This window comes from Phalacrocorax aristotelis, chromosome 8 (assembly GCF_949628215.1).
Source record: "Phalacrocorax aristotelis chromosome 8, bGulAri2.1, whole genome shotgun sequence".
In the NCBI taxonomy this organism is placed as follows: domain Eukaryota; kingdom Metazoa; phylum Chordata; class Aves; order Suliformes; family Phalacrocoracidae; genus Phalacrocorax; species Phalacrocorax aristotelis.
In genome coordinates, this window is record NC_134283.1 from 32,595,931 (window position 1) to 32,617,202 (window position 21,272).

The window sequence follows — 21,272 nt, forward strand, 5'->3', positions numbered from 1 at the left end:
GGTGAGGAGCAGGGCTGGGGCATGACAGAGCAGGTGCGAGCAGGCACCTTCTGCTGCCCTTCCCTTGTCACCCGAGCTTGGCTTGCACCATGTCCCCTCACGTCAGCTGGAGCTGCACCAGGGAACTGGCCGCATCTTGCCACCACCACCATAGCAAAGGGAGAGGAGCTGCTCAGAGAGAGGGATGCTGGAGGAGGGGGGAAGGAGGTTGCACAGGGTGGAGTCCCAGCACGCTGCACCCCAACAGGCACTACAGCTATGGCAGGGCCGTCTCTGACCTGCAGCGGCTGGGGTGCCCTGTCCCTGCGGTGTCCCTGTGGCAGTCAAGCCCGGCAGAGCCATCCGCAAGCCCTGCAGTGATGGACCATGTGGACCAAAGATGAGCTGCAGGGGGAACCATCCTGCAGTTACTACTGGCCTCACTCCCTAAGGAAGATCCCAGAGTTGAAGACGATCGATGCGCACGCAAGTACAGGAAGAACAATGGTGCAGCACAGCCCCTCCCCACATCCTGGCAGGGGAGGACCGGGAAGGGCTACCCAGGAATGAGGCAAAGTCCCCTGCACCCCTTCTTCCAGGGGTGCACGCGAAGCCCCCTAAAACAGGACTGTGTCCTGGCTTTCAAGGGAGCAGAGAGGCTCAGGAAAGCGCCCAGGAGTCCCCCTCCGGGGAGACCATTGAGGGGTAAGGGGGTCCTGTCCCCACTGCGTGCACAGCATTGCCCCAGTTGGGTACCCTGCAAGGGAGCAGAGGATGCCAGGGCAGCGGAAACCTGCCAGGGAGACCAGTCGACCTTTGACAATGGAAGAGAAAGCTGGATCCCTTGAGAGTGGCCCTGTGGCCTAAGGGCAGTGGGAGTCCAGCAGGCAGGGGCTCGGTGGCCCCCAGTGTGACCCTGAGACAAAGCTCCTCCTCACAAAGGCAATGGTGGCTTACAGGCGGACGGGACGGAGGTCGAAGGCATGGCACAGCCGGCCTCATGGGCATCCCCTGCCCCGGAGGAGGCACAAGGCAATGGGCTGAGATACCACAGCCGATGACAACCTTCCTGCCAGCAGAGTTGGACTGAGGGCTTCTCCGGACCCAGCCGGTCCCTTGACTGGGGGCTTCTCCATCCCTCCTCCACCTGCCAGGTGCAGGGCCACCACCAGGGAACCCCCTCCCAAAGCAGACCCCACCTATGGCACAGGACAGTCCCTAGGGGCCCTGCAGCTTGTGGGCACAGTGACAACGTTCAGAAAGAGATTCAGGCTGAAAAATAGCAAAGTCCTTACAGTCCAGCTAGGACACTGCCCCTCTCCTCCAGCTCCCCAGCTGCTGTTTCAGGGACTGGTCACATCTCTATTTACAATATAGAACACGAGTGTGGGCCGGACACTGCGCTCCCGCGGGCTCTTCTACACAGCAAACCATTCAAAGCTGGAATTTGCTCCCTGTAGTTTGTTTCTGTTTTCTTTTTTTCTTTTTTTTTTTTGTGTTTTTTTTTTTAAACGTCTTTTGTTTCAAGGACAATAAAAAGTTTCAATCAGGCAGGACTTGAATGTCATTCCTAAGATTCATATTTACAGGAGTCTACAGCAAAGAGACAGGCAGCTCACTCCCCATGCGTGGGGACACCCTTTGTCCTATGCCCAGGAATTCCACCAGCTCTGCGTGGACCTTTGGTACGTAAGCCCTTCTCCCCAGCCGTGCCCTCCACACCTGAAGCTTGCCCAGCCCTCCCCAGCGACGCAGCAGTTCGGAGACATGCACCCACAAGTGCTTGGAAATCGGGTTTCAGATGCTTTCAACCTTCTCACCCACCCCTGGCCCCAGGAAACAAAGGAATAAAAAGATGCTCCTCTCATCCCTGCCTTGCCCTGCCCTGCTGTCCGCCGAGCCCACAGCCTGGAGAACCGGCCACTGGAGCGATAAAGCATTGAAGTTTAAAATGTTCCTCTGGACACTGGCCTTAGAAGCACATCTGCTCCCTGCCCCTCACACCCAGCCTCACAGGTATATCTCCCTCTTGGTGGTCTGGGACGAGGGGGTGGTGGCTGGCTGGAAGTCCGAGGTCTGGGTGAGAGGAATTTCCTCCATGGGAGAGTCCTTGCAGGGCTCATGGCTACTATTGGAGAAGGCACTGTACGTGGGGAGCAGGCGGAGGTTGGCCATTTTGGTGCTGCGCTCTTCTGAGAGTCTGGGGCTGCCATTCCCGACTTGCTCTTGACTCCCTCTGTCTTGGTAAGGCACAAAAGTGGAGAGTTTGAGGGCGTTCTTGGGCCTGCGGCTGGGGGAGGACTGGCCAGGCATCCAGCAGGTATCGGAGTGGCCAAACTCTGTGCACTCCCGGGTGCAGGTCCCAGTCATGGCTACATCAGGCAGAGGCCGGAGATCTGCAGAGAAGCAAGCAAGAGCATTGTTAAGCACACCTGGGTACCACCAGCTTCGGACATGAGGCTGAAGCACAGGGAAGAGCAGCAAAGCCTGGATGTCTCTGTCCTACCCGCAGCCTCCTGTGGTGGGAGGGGACAGATGGACCCACGGCCACCCAGGGAGCAAAGGCAGAGCTGGAAGAAGAACCCAAGGTTCCTGAAAGCCAACACCTCCCATCCAAGCTCACAGCCCCAGTTCCCCCTTGACAAGCATCCTTCCTGCAGTGGTGCGTGCAGAGAAATGGGAGGCAGAGCACAGGCCTCACTGAGCCCACCCCCCTGGGAGACGGGCATTGCACAGGAGGGGCCCCACAGCCTGGATTTGTACAGCAGGAGACAGGCTGCCACTGGACTCATCACCCCACAGCCATGGGCACCACCTGGACCCTGCTAGGCTCCAGGAACTCTCTTGCTCCAGTGCCTTTGGGCACCACTGACAGCTTCACTGTGCAGAGGGAGGGAACTGCTCTTCACTGCCCTGAGGTATAACCATATTTCCTGAGCACCATCCTTGGGCAGCCCTGCCCTGCTCACTATCAGGCAAGCCAGGCCACCGGCAAGCCTCCCCAAGCACCCATTAACAGGAGCCCCAAGCCCAGCCAGAAGTCCTCAGACATTGGCTTGTCTCCCACAGAGCCTGAAATCCCCAAGCACAGCAAAGCACATATGGGCAAACCCGTGTCTACCCCAGAGAGGCTGGACATATCTGATACTCATGAGTCCCTGCCCCAGGATTGCCCAAGCCCCTCTGTGGACCAAACACCTGCCCCTGAGAGAGCCAGGTATCAGAGGGCATCAATAGCTCCCTGCTCCTGGCAGAGCTGGGAAATTCTGACCACCAGCCTTGGCCACACATCCTTTATACAAGGAGTACCTGTCACAAGTCTTCAGAGGCTGAAATTTGGCATTTCCATGCAGAGGTGAGTGTCCCTCCAAGAGCCATCCCAGATACAAGTAATTCCTTGCCATCTACCCCAACCTGGGGCACAACATAACCCCTGCCACTGCCTGGGACACACCACTGCCCACTACTACAAGACCTGCTGGCAGATGAAGCTTGGTGCTGATGCTGGGATGAAAGCAGGGACTGCTCATGACCTTGAGACTGCTCTGACTTGTAGACGTCTCTTCTGGTTCACAGAAGTCCTCACTATCTCTCCACCCAGGAGCTCACTCCACTGCATTGCTGACAAACAGCTCTGTTGCCTGATGGAAGGAGACACTAAGGAGCTCTGGGGACCTGAGACACATGGGGCTTTGCACAGCTCAGGGCATGCCACTTCCCATCAGATACACACTGGTACACATAGCCCCCTCCTCCCAAAAAAGGAAAGACCAGCTGGCACTCCCTCAGCCCTGGGAAGAAGAAAACTGGAGCCATGCTGGGGCCTCTGCCTTCATCAGCACGTCCCTCCTGCCACCAGTTCGGGGCTCTTGGACACAGGCATCCCCAAGTCACCCTGGCACAGCTTTTGCATACAGGCAACCCCAGGATGTGAGGAAGGTCTCTGCAGAAGAAGGCACCACACAATGATGGGAATGGTGGACAGGGGTCATAAGTGAGAGCTAAGAGATGGGCATGGAAGAAGGGGCAAAGTTAGCAGCAAACCAGTGTGTGAGAATATCTTGCCCTAAAACAACCCCCAGTGACTGTATCCCAAATTCTCAGCTCCTCTAGGGGCTGAGGCACCCCAGTTTTTCCCCCTGGTTCCTGTGGAGACTCTGGCACTCATGCTCTCCCCGTGCTGGGAGCTACCTTCTGTGTCCCGTCCCCTGGCACACATGTAAGCTGTGATATCCTGGCAGAAGCCATAAGGACATACCTCAGCGCAGACCCCCTTCACAGCCTGCTCCGCTCAGGGGACTCTAATGAGGAGCAGAAAAAGGACGAGAGGGTCACATCATTACACAGCCCCCAGCCTCCACACCCACCCTTAGGATCCTCCTGGACCCCTCAGCCTCTGCCAAACCTCCCCATCACATTGCACTGAGCCCCACAGCATCCCTCTGGTACCCACTGCCTCCAGGAGTCCCTTGGCCTCTCCTGGTCCTGCTCCAATCTCCTTAAGGCTGTTTTGCCACCACTGCTGATCTCTCACCAGTTTCTCCAGCCTTACCCTAGCCTCCCTGGAGCCCACTGGCCATTGCAGGACTCACACAGGAACCTGAGGCAAAGCTTGAAGACACCTGGCTTGTAGCACCTTGAGCCCCTGTGTACAGAGGGACTGGGGCTGTGCATCATATGGCAATGTGCACATACACATGTACAGCCCAGCTGGGTGCACGCTAACATGCTCATGCATCATAAATTGGCACACTCAAATGAACTCATGCACAGGGGACAGCCATGCTCATGCTGCAGGGTGCAAAAGCAGAAGCCCAAGCATCACAGGGGACAAGATGCCCGCACAGGCCAGTGTGAGAGCATAGCTTGCCAGTGCATGTCTTGGGGGTCATTCTCAGGGCTGGACACAGACCAATTGTCCTATTTCCTGAGCATGTGGAAAGTTGTCTCATTTCTTTCTTCTCGCTACAGATAGAAAGCAAGGTACAAAAGCAGAGGCAAGACAGCTCAGTTTTTGCCTCTACTTTGTGCAAGTCAAAGGAGAGACTGGAGCCTGTGTCTAGGTGATACACCAGCTGTTCCTCTCAGGACAACAGGATGCCCTGGTGACCACCAGATTGGTCAGTTTGAAGTCGTGTTACATTGTCTTTCATTTCTGTCCAAGAGGCAATATCGCTGTCTCTCTCTCATCTAATTTCCTACTAGACAAATGGGACAGCTCAACTCTTCCACTTCCAGAAATGCCTTGGTGCTACACAGTCCCAGGGTGGGGAGTGGGTGAGTGCCACCTCTTCTTGCCCTGGCAGAAGGTGCTTTGCCAAGTCTATGGAGGGTACTGGCAGGACCAAAATAAAAGCTACCTCTCCAGTGACCAAAGCTGTGGTGATTTCCTTGCGCCAATGGCAGCTAAGAAATCGCAGGATCAAGCAGGAACGCTGTGTTCAGGGTCTTTTATTCTGTTTTTCCCATTGTCTGTTTCTGGCACCAAAGTCTTTTTCCAGCGCTGTCCCTTTGCTTGCAGTGAGATGCTGGCATCAGAGCTCCGCTGCTAAAGGAGTGTATTATGTGCCATGAGCACAACCAGCTCTACTTTAAGAGTCCAGGAACAGGGCAGGGTGTAATTCCTGAATAGCTGTGATTTAGAGCAAACATGACCGTATGGCCTAATTCTCAGCATATGCCAGTGGCCCAGAGACTTCAATGTGCCACTGCAGACAAACAAAAATCCTTCTTTGGGGGTAAACACAGGTGGAAATTTTGCCCTCAAAGTGCTGATTCTGGATGCCCTGCAGTATGATGTGAGGGGGCAGAGCCCAAATGTCACCTCAGGGTCAAGGTGCCCACTTCACCTTACAAATTGTACTCAGGATTTTGGATCCCTCCTCCACCCCAGGAATGCAGTTTTGTGACTCAACACCTGAAATCTGACAAAGTTCTCATGTGATGAAGAGGATGGCCATGCCCTCTCCAGCATCTCATTCCTCCACAGCATTCTGGCCATGCAAAATAAAAGCTATGTGTGTGCAGCTGCTATGTTTTCCTGAGCTCTGCCCTCTCACTGCGTTCCTTCAGAGGCATGGCTCCTTTGGAAGGGCTGCTATCAGCATTTCCATGCCAGAAGGCTCTACTTCACAGCCAGGAGGGTTGTGTGGTTGTTTGGGCATTCACAGTCCTCACAGTCTTCTGGGTCCCACCTTTCTATAGTTTTGCATTTCTCTGGCATCGTCTTGTTAGCTGCCATGGGGCTGCTCTGCCTCTGCACATTTCACAGGAAGGAACCCAGGGTAGTAAAAGTTGCATCCCTTTGAACTTTTAGGATGAAAAGGGGGCACAGTTAGGGCTTTACAACAAGATGCATTCAGAGATACACCCTGGGCCCTTGTTACAGCTGGAGGAGGGGAAGCTCTCTTCAGCCACGCTCTGTTCTCAGTCCTGACGCGGCTGTTCTCGTCTCCTGACATCCAGGGCACCTCTGCTCTTTGTGAAGGAGACTGTGCAAGGCTGTCTCCTCCGGGAAGAGGCACATATTGGTGATGCTGCTAATTATTTCTCTCTATATATCCCCATGCAGGGCAGGAACACATCCTGTTGCAGCCACTTGCAAGGGTTCCTCTAATAGTATTATCGCTCTTAGTGGGGGATTTCAACAGTGCACTTGAGTACTGTTAGACAGCAGACAAAAGCAGGCAGTCTCATTCAGCAGGCACTTCTATCTCCTGCAGTAGATGTGCAGAGGTTCACTTGCCCACTGCAAGCCAGGTAGCTTCAAGCAGAGGCTGAGAGCCAGCCCCAACCACTTTTTTTTGCCGCCATCTGCAACATCTGCAGTCTGGTTTGGTTCTCCCTGCCTTCCATTTGCGTCAGACATCAGCACCGAATGCACTGGGTGAGCAGGGATGATGCAGCACAGAAGGCCAAATCCTGCGGGTGAGGGGATGTAGTGGAGCAGCTCTGGGAGGGAAGACATTGGGACTGTGGGGACGTGACACAGCAGAGGATGCAGAGAAGCCTGGAAGGGAGGTGGAGGGAAGCTCAGCATGCTAGGAAGGACTGGCGAGGTTCAGTGGTACAGAGAAATGGGGAATAAGACAGTGTAGGGAGCACGGCTTAGAGGCAAAGCAGGATGCTTCCCCAAGTATTAGAACCCCACGTATTAGATCAGAAAGGCTCATCTTCCCTACCTGATGGCACAGAGAACATCAGGCAATAATTTCAACCAGCTACCCCTGTTCAGAGCCCAAAAGCAGTGTACCTCTCCTAGCGTCAGTCAGGGGGTAGAAGGGTGGAGCATGCCCCATGCTGCAAACTGAGGGCTGGGATGCAAGGTATTTCTTTCAAAATGGCTGTCTTTCAGCCAGGAAAGGATGCAGTGTTTCCAGTGCAGGCATCTTTACCACCTCTATTGCTCTGGTGTGGACACCTGGAAACCCCCCTTCTCCCACACCAAGCCCTCAGCGCTCTGCAGACCACTCCTGGAACATCACTTACAGTGATGACCTCCCATGATATATTCCAGCAGCACTGTCCTCCCTGCCTGCCCCTACAGCATCTATGCAATGAGAACAGCCTCCCTGGTGCTGCTCTTTCCAACAATCCCCTTCCTACAGCACAGCTCCTGAGGGTAGGCACCATTCCCCTACTCCACCATAGCTCACTGGTGCCATTCTCCTCCACCATCTCTCCCTCCAGGTACTAATCCCTGGAGTGCTCACACCTACAGGTACTATTGCCTACAGTGCTAATCCCTACAGGCACCATTCCCCTACTGCGATACCGCTCACAGGTACCATTCTCCCATGTCACTGTTCTCTATAGGTGCCACTCCCCTACAGCGTGACTACCTACAGGTATCGTTCCCCTACAGCACTGTTCCCTACAGGTACTGTCCCCCACAGTGTGGTTACCAAAGGTACCACTCTCCCATGGCGTTGCTCTCTACAGGTGTTGTTCCCCCACAGCGCCATTCCTGGGAAGCACCATTCCTCCACAGCACTGATGCCTACACGTAGTGGTCCCCCATGGTGCCACGTCCTCCAGGTGCCATGTTCTGTGCTGCTGCTCCCTCCAGGTATTGCCTCCTCCTGCTGCTGTCTTCCCTCCAGGCACTGCTGCTCTAATGGTGCCATTTCCTCCAGGTACCATGTTTTACAGCACTGTTCCCTTCAGATACCACTCCCCTGTGGTGCTGCTTCCTCCAGGCACCATTGCTTCATGGTCTGTTCCCTCTTCACTACACTGTAACAGCACACCTATTTGGATAGTGTGCCCCAAAATCTAATTTTCTTACACTAGCAGCCACATCGCTATTCTATTCTATTCTATTCTATTCTATTCTATTCTATTCTATTCTATTCTATTCTATTCTATTCTTCACATCTTTGTATCCCGGCACTGCTGGAATGAGTGCCTTGCACTCATCCCACCCCTTGACTTACCCCTCTCTGTGCTTTTCTCCCACAGCAGCATGCCTAACTCAGTAGCCTGGAGAATTCCCCCCACATTGGCAGCAAGAGATGCTCAACAGCCAGTTCCCACCTGGCCAGTTCAGCATGGGCTTCCTTTGGTGTACAGGAGCTTGGTGTCTCCTTCCCAACACATCTTCCCCTTGCAAGGGCATTTGGGAGAGGGGAGCTGCCCTGTAGGTAGCTGTGGAGCTGTGATGTCCTTTGCAAAGCCCAGACACAGACACAAGGTCCCCAGATGAGGTGGGCATGGCCGGTGCATTATCCCCAGCAGGTAACGCCCACCCTCCAGAGCAGCAAGGTCACCTTCTGCAGCTCCCCAGTCTGCCTCCTTTTTCTGGTCCCTGATTCCTACATCACATATGGATGTGACCAGAGCCCTCTACCTCCAGAGCAGCACAAGCACAACACTAATTTCACTTTCCAGGCCTTGGGGAAGGCTGCTGGACTGCCACCCATTTCCACAGCAATGCTCAAGAGATTAATCAGTACAGAAATATTGGAAGCTGAAAGCACAAGCGGAGAGCTCCCTGCAGTCCACGCCAGTCCCTATTTTTCCTAGACTGAGCTAATATCATCCCTACAACACCCAGGCAGACGGTTTGCAGGACCATTCCTAGCACTATAACACCCAGACAGACAGCTTCGGGGGCTAACTCTAGCACTACAACACCCAGACAGATGGCTTTCCAAACTTAACACCATCACTACAGCACACAGACAGATGGCTTCTGGTATCTGAGAACGACCCAACACTGCCCATAAAGGTGGTTACTGCAGGTCAACGCCACACCTACAGCTCTCAGGGCAATAATGAGCAACACCCGCTCTTACGATAAATACTGAGAAAGATCCTCAGGCTGATGCCAGTAGACAGATGGATTTCTCCTAGGCACCAAAGTCAAAAGATATAATGTGCACAGCCATCTCCTCCAGACCCTACAGCACCAAGCATCTCTCCCCTCATGCTAAACAATAGCATCTAAACACCAGTACAGACAGCTTCCTCCAAAGTTAATGGCCTGTCAGCCCCCAGATGCACACGCAGATCAAACCATGGCCTCTGGAGTATATTACAACAGCACACACTAACTGCAGCACCAAAGCAAATTACTTCCCAGATCCTGCTAAGGGTATCACAGCAGAACCAGCATGTAATTAATGTGGACAGATGCACCCACCAGTCTCAGCCTCACCAGCACAGGTAGTGCTAAAAGACTTTGTTGACAATGAGGGCCTGAGCCCAGGCTCCCAGAGGACATGTTCTTCCCTTGCTTGCAGTAGCTGGAGCTTGAGGGACCACCTCCCTGCTGTCGTTATGCCTGCAAACTGCAGGCGGCTGTACGACAGTAGCAGGATGGCTGGGAAACTCAGGCATCCCACAGCCACATCACCACAGCAACAGGAGGTGATCTGTACCCTGCACCAGTGGCAGAAGCACCCAGATGGATGGCTCTGGACACTGACTGTGTTCCTGCAGCAACCAGGCAGGGCTCACAAGGCTCAGCGACAGACTACAGCACCTATGGGACTCCCGAAAGCACCATCTGCCCCCCAGCTTCCGTGCAATCCCTGTGATACCCAGTGAAACAAATTCAATCTACCTATAACAGATTTTGTGCTTTTGGTGCTGCTTATATGATCTCCTACCCTGGCATAGTGGGGCTTCAACCTTCACTGGACTACAAAAGCAGAAATATTACATTAAATTACTGAATAATTATGTTAAGAATTACCTTAATAGGATTACAGGGTTCAAAGGATAGGAAATGCCAAAATTAGGATTGTCCATGCAGTCTTAATTTGCTTCATGAAAGTCTGCTTTGTGATGCAAAATATTTTCCCTGGGGTCCCTTGCAACACCGCGGAGAGGACAGAACCACCTGGGAGATATACCAGGCTTTTTGGGAAGAAGAGACTTTGCCGGTGACACTCTACCCCACAGGCTGCAGAAATTGGGGAAGGTACAATGAAAGGGTCAAGAGATGACAGAAAATTACTTCTCTAAAGCATGGGGCTGGAGGATAGGGGGATCGCTTTACTATTGAGAAAAAACTACCCATTTCCTTTCCTACCTCCTTTTCAAAGTGAAATATCTGGACAGATTTCAATGCCACTTTTCAAAATATTTGGTAAGTGGCATATGTCCACTATGCAAAATTGTGTCCTTGAAGTTTGCCAAAACTTCAAGCAACTGAAAACAAAGTCAGGTAATGAACATTACTGGGCAACCCTCTTCATCCACATTGTATAAAACACAGTTACAAGTCTAGTTCCAAAAATGAAGTCCTGGTTCCTATAATATCCAAACACTGTCCTCTGACCAACCAAGAACTTCTCGTGACACCTACAGACAACAGACATTCAACAAATAACCACCAGAAAGGTCGAGGAGTTATGCAATAACCAAACAAAACTGAGCAATAACCAAACCATCTTCCCAGTCTCATTACTTGCCCCTGCAATATCCAGCCCAGGTGAGTAACAACTCCTGTAGTACCTTCAGGAGTGCACAAAGGTTTTGACAAGAAGTTGTGGACAGCAGAGCAGCCACCCTTCTTCACCCCCTCCCTAGGAAGAAGGGGCAGGTCAGAACACAAGGCTTTTACTGGCTTTTGAGTCCTCTCCTGCAAGGGCTAATGATGGTTATGTAAATACACAGAGGAACACCACCTGCCATCCCCAGGGGCTGTCAGCTCATGCATGCCTTGTATGCGCATTCCTGCTCCCCAAATACCTACACAATTGCTCCTTCCACATTCCCACCTTGCCTTTGCAATGCCTACCATGCACAGGATTCCTCCCAGACCCTTCGGGTAGGGGTCCCAGCCTGCATCTGTGGGGCTGACCTGTCTCCCTGTCCAGCCAGGGGCTCCCTGGGGACATACGGATGCATGGCCCAGAGCCTCCTGGCATGCCCCAGGTACCCATGTGCTGCCAGCTCATGGGACCAGAAGGGGACAGGCCAAACAGGGCCAGGAGCAGCACCACCCATGCCAGTGAGAGCTCTGGCTACCTGCCGACCTAGCTACAGGGTGCCTATAGCTGAGGTGCCCTTGTCCAGCCCTCCAGTGCAATGCACTCTCCAGCCAGGGTCTGCTGTGTCTGGGTGAACAGCAGGAGAGGTGAGGCTGTGGCCCTTGCAGCACCAGGTCCTGGGGAGCTCCTGGTCCATATTATTATGGGTTGCTGACATACAGTGGTTCTTCTACCCCATCTCCCTCCTCCCCTCTCAGAGCATCACTGAGACACATCGTGGCTTCTGGAGGGGACTAGAGATGTGTCCCACAGCTCGTGCAGGAGGATTGTGCCCTGCGCTCCTGACACTCCTCCACTTGCACTGAAACCCTTGGGGCAGCAGCAGGGACAAGCACAGCAACACACATGCCCCAGGCCACCCCACAGCTGCCAGGCATGGGATGTATTAAAGCAGCAAATACTTCTTACAGAAGGAACTGGAGTGGCTAATCCTTGAGCTTTACCTTGTGCCTAAGCCTGTAAAAGGCAGGGGTATAATCGTTGCTGACCTGGCCCCTCTGCTTAGGCATGGGGCTCAAAGGGACTGCACAGAGGGGTCCCCTCCAACCCACAGCCCACACATGCTTCCAGGCGAATTGCAGCCCCTTATCCCTGGGGCTGGCCTCAGCACCCTCTGTCTGCTGCAGCCCACCGCCCCAAGCCAGCCTCCCTCCAAGGGTTAACCTTCCCCTCTAAAGCTTCTCAAAGCTAATTAGAAAGAGCCTGGGCAAGTGTGGTGGCAGACACTGCTGCACTTATCTCCCCACTTCCGGGGCTCTGCCCTTATCATTTAATTAAAACTGCAGTCGTGCTTTCCTTCCTGGCAGCAGCTAATCAGGGAGGGCACTGGAGCTTGAGGCAGCCTTTGCCAGTTCACCAGGGAAGAAGCAGGAGAAGGGCAGGGAACATGCCCCAGGAAGGACAAGAAAAGAGAGAAGAAGGTAAAAGAAAGAGTCCCTTTGGCTGGCAGCCCAGGGACCACGAAGGCAGCGAGGGACCGAGCTCCAGCCTCAGTGCTAGTCTGCCAGCCACAGTGCTGTGCACAGGGGGACACAGGGTCCTCTGAGCTCTGGATGGACCTCTGCATGTCAGCCTGGGAGCCAAGAAAGCTGCATCCACCACAGGCAGGCTGGGAGGTATTAAAGGCTAGCTCCTTCTCCCAGCAGCAGCATGACCTGAATCCCCCATTCTGCCACAAAGCAGCAAGGCATGCTCAGATGAACCCTGACACCAGAGTCCATGTGCACCACATGCCCCAGTAGCAGAGCAAGCCACACTCAATCCTCCCATTAGGCAAGGAACAACCCATGCCATGCAGTACCCAGCACCCCAAAGAAAACTGGGGACCCCCAGAGTAGCGGGGAAGGAGCATGTCCGAGATGGATGCCATCAAGCAACAGGAGGGATATCTGTCAAGGAACAGCAACTGCAGCAAGCTCCTGCACCAGGTCTCTGGGGGACGACATGGATGCATAAGCCCTGAGAAATGCTGTTGTTTGAAGGCCACACAACAGTGTGTGGGCACAGCTACACAGGGATGCATGCTGGCATACATTGAATGAGAGACTCAGCATTTTGGGGCAAACACCCCCAACTGATGCTGACAGCTTCCATGCCAAATTCCACACCTCTTTTCCAAAGCATGGTTAAGCTACTGGGTCTCAAAAAGAAATTTTTATAATCAGTTTGTTAGCAGGGCTAAGACAGCATGTCTTGTTCTCAAAGAACAGCTGGAACACCTCTGCTAAAACTTAAGAAAAAAAGAAAAAGTAATCAACCTGAAGGAAACCCAGCATGGAAAATTTAAGCTTCAGTCTTGGAAATCTGCTGAAGTGATAAGCAATCAAAAATAAGTCTGTATAATACAAAATGTCAAGCAGCCTGAGGCTGCACAGTCTATATAATGATCCTCATTGCAAGTTCCAAAAGCTGCTCTGAAGGCACAACCTGGCTGGGAGATGTATGCGTGTGCTTGGCATGCTCTGAGCAGGAAGAATAGAGCAATAGTTTCAGCCTTATGCCAACACTGTACAGTCCTTCCACTGATCCTGAAAAGGGCGGTCCTCTCCCACCATTGCTCACGTGCTAGTTCTTCAATCCTCCTAGTGTCCTAATCACATGAGCAAGAATTAACACATGACATTTTAATTTTTTTGTAATTAATTTTCAGCAAGACCAGTTGTCTCACCTCACCTGCAGGCTTGTGTCAGAGGGGAGTGAGCAGGTAGCCACATGCACCGCCTAGGAGTGTATTGCAAGGTACACCAGTTCATGTGCACAGGGACATAGGAATACTGGTCTGGTTTTACAAGCACTCTCTGTGTGTGTGCTCCTTGGTGGCTGCCTTTCATTGTACGCTTGTATTAAAGCTCTTATGTCAAGGAGAAAAGAACTGGCATACGCATGTCTGCCTTTGAACAAAGCCATTGTTAAGCTCCATCAACAATTTAATAATCTTTCACTAGCAGGACAATGAATTGGGGAAATTATTCTTGCAGGGGGGCCTGTAGCCACACAGTAAAGCACTGTTCAAGGCCTTTGAAGTCACATAGGTGTTTAACTGACAAAAGAAATCACAACTTTCTGAAAAGGGCTTGCCTCAACAAGGGGATCTGGAAACAAAGAAAACCAAGACCACTCAGAGAGAAGCAGAGCAAGGGGGAAGGAAGAGCCCTTGGAAGAGAGTCAAGCCGAACCCCAAGGAAACTAGAGGGGAAATGACAGCATGGATTTGCATGCATACACTTTGTTTTCTTTCCACAGATCTTTCCTGAGTTGCTTAAGAGTAAAGTGAGCACATCATCATATCAGCTTTTTTACAGTCTGTTCTGACTGAGGAAACTTGCTGGTTGCCTGAATCTGGCAGATCCTTGCCAGAATTTACAGTGGATATTTGAAGGATTCAAGACAGGCACTAAATCCAGGGCTGATGCTCTTGGGCTGCCCTGAGAAGGAAATGTCTGTCTGCTGATGGAGGACGCACACAGAGACCCAGATACCACACCCAGCCACACAGAACCAAATGCATGAGAAATCCAACATACAGTTTTGTAAGCATTAGACCAGAGGTATGGTCATGAAAATTTGGAGGAATGATCCAACACCAAATGAGGGTGCCTAATTGCTGATTGCTTGAACATCAAGAGCAGCCCACACAGGAGGGCCTGAACCTCTGAACTGCCCAGCCCATTTCTCTGCAGTGAAGAGGCATGCCATAAACCCAGCTGAAAATTCATATTATTGATGCCTTAAGCACCCACAGACTCAGAGGTTGAAAATCTGCAGTGGAAGCTAAATGGTGAGAGATTTTGTGGCTGGCACACAGCAGAAGCAGCATATGCACTGGTCAAATCCTCCTGTGGTGCAGCCAAAATACATGCCAAGAAATCAACCCAGGTGGTTAACATTCCTGAATTGAACCACTTGCCATCTTGCTGGCATGGTTCCCCACTTGAGGCACTGAAAGGATTTGCAGTGCTGATGGCCATGGGTGGGGAAAAGTCACCTCCTTATGTAAAAATAGAAGGTATCAATGCCAACGCAGCTTGCAAAAGGTGCAGCTCTGAGCAAACAGGATGAAATCAGTGTGCTGATGCAAATGGGGAGGTTTAGGAATGGGGCAGACTGGTTATTGTTTGTTTGGGAAGACCCAGGAAAAAAACCTAGATCTTGATAAGCACTGCTCTGCCCTATGTTTGTTATTTGGATGGCAGAAAGGTGCTCTTGTGGGAGACTGGGAAAAAGAAGGATAATTGCTTCCGATAGGGAATATCAATCTCCAGCTACCCCTGGGTGCTGCAGTTTACAGACTGCTGGAGGTTAGATGCAATAAAGTTTGCACCACTCAAGGGAGACCTGCTGGAGGCAGTCCTAAAGGCGCCAAATGAATAAAACACACTTTAAAGAACTAGCAAGGATTAAACCTGCTGCTTAACATCCTGGCAGGACAATCGGGATACATCATCACCTTGTGTTAGAGGCATATTGGCAAAGGCGATTTGCCAGCTCTGCCACCCCCAAAGCACAGCACAAGGGAGCAGAGGATGATCACGAGAAGATTTTGATTTCATGGTCCAACAGAGATGTATAAAAACTTCCAGAATCATTCCAAGGGCATAATTTTTACAGAATATTTTTCAAAAGGGAGAGGACAGTAATAGCAGGCCTGTCCTTAGCAATAGAAAATATGTGTATAGCATTGAGCAAAGCAGCAGTGTACCTGTTTATAAGAGTAGCCCAGAACTGGACAGGTAGAGAGCTCAAAAGGATCTGTGATTTGAGAGGTCTAGGATCAGCAACTAAGCCTTCAAAGGAAGCCATTAATCATCATTAAGGAGGTTTATGTCCCGAGGGACCAAGAGGCAAAACAGCACAAGTCCTGCGTCTGATGATGTGGGTTGGCAAACAGAGAAAACAGGGCCTGGAGAATGAAAAATAAAATGCAGGTGGGCAGCAGGGTTTACCTGCAGCAGGGAACTGCCTGAACATGGGAAGGGTTCAGGATCTGGCTGCTGAGGGAAACAATAGGGTGAACAATAACATTGAAGCAGCATTGTTTTCAGGAAAGGCAAGATATTTGCCTTCTCTCACTGATTTATCTGCACCTCTGTGGGTGCCCCTTCCTGTGTGGCTAATAAGCAGCAAGACGCTAGACACAGAATACACAATTTCTTTTGCTTTTATTCATTTTCTTTCTAGATATAATAAGTCTTGCTTTTGTCAAGATCCCTGTTGTCTGGGTAATTTCATATAGAGATCCTCAAGGAACAGAGATCTCCATATCCCTCAAAGTTTAATATCTTGGGTTTAGTGGCATATTTTAAAGCAATAACTTATACAGCTCAAGAATAATAAAAAAAGATGACTTATGTCTAATTGGCATTCTACTAATTACCAGCAAAATACATCAGGCAAATATCACATCTACTCATTCTCTGTCATTTTACATTCCCTACTCCATCTTCCCTTTCCTCAGCAGCTATAAAACAACACAACATGCTGTTCTGACACATCCCTGAACAAAGATCATATCCTAACCCTCTCCGTTCTCTTGCTGCCTTCTTGGTTTTTTACTTCCAAGCAAGGTTGTTTTAAAACAGACACAGACATATAACTGATTGAGAACAGCTGGGTTTATGAACTTGTGCCTATGTATCCCAGCATCCTGCTCTTCTCTGCCAGATCCCTTTCCCAGCCTCTCCCAGTGTTTCTTGTATAGAGGGTTTATGGCCATCCATGTAAGAATGTTTTACCTTTTATAGCTGAATAAGTATATGAATACACATAGACTGAAACAGAGGCACACATCCTCTCACACACAGGCCGTCTGAACTGATTTATTCCTGACTCACAGCATTTTTGCCAGTTTACCCTAAATGATTTTAAAAGTGAAGTTAAACCTGATAATGCCAGTCTTATGCTGGAGTAAGGGTCCTGAGTGTAAATCTAAGCATCTCCAAGACCCACCATGCGCACTGTCCTTATCATCTGGCTCATTTTGAGGTTAGCCTGCTTTCACCTGGTTCAGAGCAGCTTTTTGCAAGACAAGAGCCCTGGCAAGGTTTGGCCGTGAGCACTGTGGAAGAACCCTCTCCCATGGACAGGATGGATGAAGCAACACTGACTGAAAGAGTTTAACCTAGTAGACATAAGCTGTACAGGGGAGGTTGGCCTTAAAGCCCAAGAACAAGATCTGGCAATTTGTTTCTAGTGATATGGCAGTAGAAGGAACACCCATGTAGGACCCGATGTCCATCAGCCCCTGGGCAGACCTGTTCTTCCATCAGTGAGGTGCAGCCCACCTTTCCCACAAGGAACGAGACTGAAGCCCTTCACAGAGATTATCTGGGAAGCTTTGTACCCAGTGCAAAGGCACAGCCCCTTCTCCATCCCACTGTGGTCTCCCGTAACAACAAACATGGACAACTTATTGCTGCATGCCTCTGAGACCTGTCTAGATGCACCTGCCTGTGAAAATGGAGGCTGCCAGCCATGAAGCACATGAGCTTCCCCCATTTCTGCTTGTTGAAAGCTTCTTGTCCTACTCAGACCAGATAGAGGGCTGAGGTGTTGTAAAGGGAGCCCAGGTCCAACCACACTGCCCAGGGAAGAAGGAGCTGCCCACTATGGGGCTTCTTTACACCGCTGTTGTTCAGCACTGGCCCTGAGCAGACTGCATGGTTGCATCAGTTCACATGAAATGAGCCCTGGTTCCTGCAGGGGAACCTCAGCTCTCTGAAAAGAAAGGCAAATGCAAGGGCTGATACGGTTAGATAACCTCTGAGTCAAAGCAGCCTATCCTTGGTATCTCTCACCAGATGCCATGACTAATGTTAGATTTATGGAGTGTCTTCTCTGCAAGTAAAGCAAAGAACTAGCGTTACAACCACTTAATGGAGGTGACTTCAAATCAGGATGGATGAGAGCTCGTGGGAAGGAGACAGGAAGAGAGATTCATTGATAGTGAGAGCACAAAGCATAAAATCCTGAGGAAGAGTGAACAACTGAGACTGACATTTGACCTGTCTCAATAGCAAAGCTCACATTGATTTCACTGGGGACAGGAATAAATCCCTTATCCTCTATCTCATGCCTACAAGAGGGATTTTGCACCTGAGGGATCTACACCTGACCGATCCTTCAAACTCAGGCGCATGCTATTTTTATGAGAAAGAAAATGCAGTGTGAAGTCCTCAAGAAGCTCAAATGGGAGACTTCATAAGCTTCTCTAGCATTAAGTTTAAATCCCACACTAATGCAGGTCCCTTTACATGGGAAGTGGTACTGCCAAGCAGGAAGGTTTACAGAGACATTCAGGAGCATTCAGAGGCAGATAAAGGGGAAATAACTGAGTTAGATCACACAGGAGCTGGAAATGACATGTCAAATTGCTTCAAAAGGAGCTTTCTAAGGAAGCAGGTCTTTGAAAACAACAAATAGTCTGCGACTGCTGAGGGATCCTGGTTGTCTATTGCTTTTACAGTTGGCTGCTTTTTCTGGTTTAGACATACTCTAAACCTGAATGCCGACCTCATCTGGCTGCTCACTGCCCCTCTGCAAAATCCCTGCTTTTTGCAAGTTCGGCTCTTTGTGGAGCCACAGAGTAGTCAGGTTAGGAAAATTGCTTGGACTGAAGAGTAACATAGCAAAAAAGTGATACAGCAAAACTTCAGCCTCATCAGCTCCCCAGTCCAGTTCACCATGCAGCCAGACAAACAGCTGTGTTGGCACAACAGACCACATGGCATAGGGACAGGGATGAGCAAACCAAGACAGAGAGGAGGGGAGCTGCTTGTTTTGGCACTCTTGCTAACAAAACACACTAGCTGCTGGCTGTGGTTAATGGGTTTATCAACACAAATGCTCATAACTCAGCTGCTGGCTCTTCCCCATGGATATCACATGGACCATCTGCAATTACTCCAGAGCACTTGTCCAAAGGCAGGACACTGGGTCTCAAGCCCTGTTCAAATGCATATTTTAAAATGTTACAGATACACAATAGATTCTGAATGAGCTTCATCCACCCCACATTCTGAGGAAATGTCCTCCCTGGAGAGCAACATGGTACAAAGAAAGAAGGGACCCACCCTCTTGTGCCTGTTGCGAGTCTAATTCCGAAAGGTTCTTCATGTAATAGTGAATTGAGTTGTATAGTTTGAGAATGACATAAACTACTCTTTGGAAAATAGACTTTATACCAAAGAAACAAAAAATTTATGATGTCCTGTGCGACTGAGTGGCAGTAGCCTATATCTCACCTTGCAGCTGCCTTGTAAAGGTGAAGAGTTCCCTGTTTTAATGTCACTAGGGCTGCAGGAGTGCATGTCCAGGTGAGAGCTACAACACAGACGTAGGCCTACTGAGATGAAATGGTGGTGGAAATTGTTCCTGCCCTAGACTGGAGGAGGTACATGATATTCCTTCGTCTCCCTGCTCTGACAGACTGGGAAATTCTCCTTTCCCTGGGACAGTAGAAGTTATCTTCCCTGCATAAGCTCATTTATAGTTCTTAGATAAAAATTATATGCTCCCACCTGTTTGCAATTGGTTCCTCTAAGAAAAGCCTCAAAGCTTGCTGAGGAGTTGACCAGGCCTAGTGAACAGGGAAGAGTGGTTCCAAAAAGTGAGATGAGTTCTGGGCTACCTCTCAGCACATTCTCCAAGCCTGTGGTCTCTCCAGTACTGCTGAGTAAATCAGCAAATTTAGAGCACGGTCACCTCCCTGAGATATGCACTTATAGTGCAGGGAGAGGATCATGTTGGGTAGGGCTTCCAAATGGAAGAATAAAGATTAAGAAAAATGACAGGATTTTATTCACCCAGTAGGTTCAGAGCAGGAAGAATGTGAAAGACACAAAAGAAGGGACAGGACATTCACTAATTTCCATTGTCTTGCCACAGACAGCAAAAGGGAATGGAAGATGTCACAGCCCAGCCCAGGATCGTAAGAAATAGCAGAAAACTCAAAAAATCCAATCTCAAATGCAGGAGGTACACATAGACCCATAGGGACCTATATATTCTATGAGAGAAGGCACCTTCCTACTGAAATATGAAGCTTTTTGTCTCTTGGGCATTGACTCACAATGACTGTCCTGTCTAGATTTTTCATAATCACATAATGCAACCACAGTTCAGGGACAGAAAGGGTGAATAAAGTCATCAAAATTTGACAGGGAAATTTGGTTCATTCAATAACTCCTCCAGAACTGTCCAGGATCTGCCAAGGATCTCTGGAAAACTTGAGGACAATCTTACATGTGCTCTACCACATAATCCTGTGAGACAAGAAAAACACTGTCAAGTATATTATTAAAGCTACTTTGGACAACCTTGGAAGCAAGTTGCACCCTTCTTAGAAGGTCTTGAGACGATTAAAGGCATTTTCTGTAGCTAGTAGCAATGTACTTGTTACTCAGTCTGGGGAAGAAAAAACAGCTGTACCCTGTTTACTCTGGGATCCTCCATACAATTAAGGAAGGTGATCTGGTTGATGTGGCATGCCACAACCGCTCTGACCTGAACGGCTCTTTCATAAGAGAGAGTTTACCCAGGCAGAGGTGCTGGAAAATATGGAAAAGAAGAAATAGGGTGAGAACAAGTTTGAAATTACAGCTCAGACAGAAATGGCGTGTTGAAACCAAGATGGTGTAATACACAGCCATTTGCAATCTGTTGGATGTCATCTCTCATGATAAGAATCTTTTCCCACATCTCTCTTCAGTAGCGATTAGGAAAATCAGAAGCTGTCTTTGGGATTGAACCAACAGTAAATTAAGAAAGTAGAAAAGCTCAAAGTTTCTTATGAAGAAATGCAGATACCTGTAGAGCTGAAGATCTCTGAGAAACCCAGACATAATTTGTAGTAGACAAGATGCAGAAGGTGGTCACAGAGGGTATGCATACCCTAAACAAGAGCAGGACTTGGAAACTACTAGTAATGACAAAACATCTACATTAAGTAATTCCAGCCCTGATGTCAATAGTCAGTGTTAAAAAGGAAAGGTCTGAAGATCAGTTTAAAAAAATCCTATAATGTCTCAGCTAGAGAAGAGTCCAAGCACCAGTCAGACCCAAGCCACTGGTCCTCAGCTGGTCAGATGTGTGACTTGCAGGTTCTCATTCAGCAAAGGGGAAACTGGTACACAGTACCAGCCAGAGATAATTTTCCTTTACTGCACAGACAGCAGCATTTATCCTATCTTACGCCACACCCTCAGTTTTCTGCCACAAGGTGTGAGATCTTTCAGTAACAGAAGAGGTGTCTGTACCAGACATCCTATCTGGGTTCACTGGTGTTCGAACAGGAAC

At 50.0% G+C, this 21,272-nt stretch overlaps 1 protein-coding gene across 2 annotated transcripts in view; it reads right to left on the minus strand.

The window, feature by feature from the left end:
- Positions 1-1,536: 1,536 nt before the first annotated feature.
- The window catches only part of PCDH1 (protocadherin 1), a 52,314-nt gene continuing 32,578 nt past the window's right edge, over positions 1,537-21,272 (minus strand). Inside the window, exons 5-6 of one of the 2 annotated variants that reach the window (XM_075102268.1) lie at positions 4,238-4,280; positions 1,537-2,375 (exon numbers count right to left, since the gene is read on the minus strand). In XM_075102268.1, the coding sequence (XP_074958369.1) occupies positions 4,255-4,280 (26 nt within the window). In that variant the 3' untranslated portion in view covers positions 1,537-2,375; positions 4,238-4,254. The remainder of the gene's footprint in view (positions 2,376-4,237; positions 4,281-21,272) is intronic. The other variant, XM_075102267.1, reaches the window with a different exon arrangement.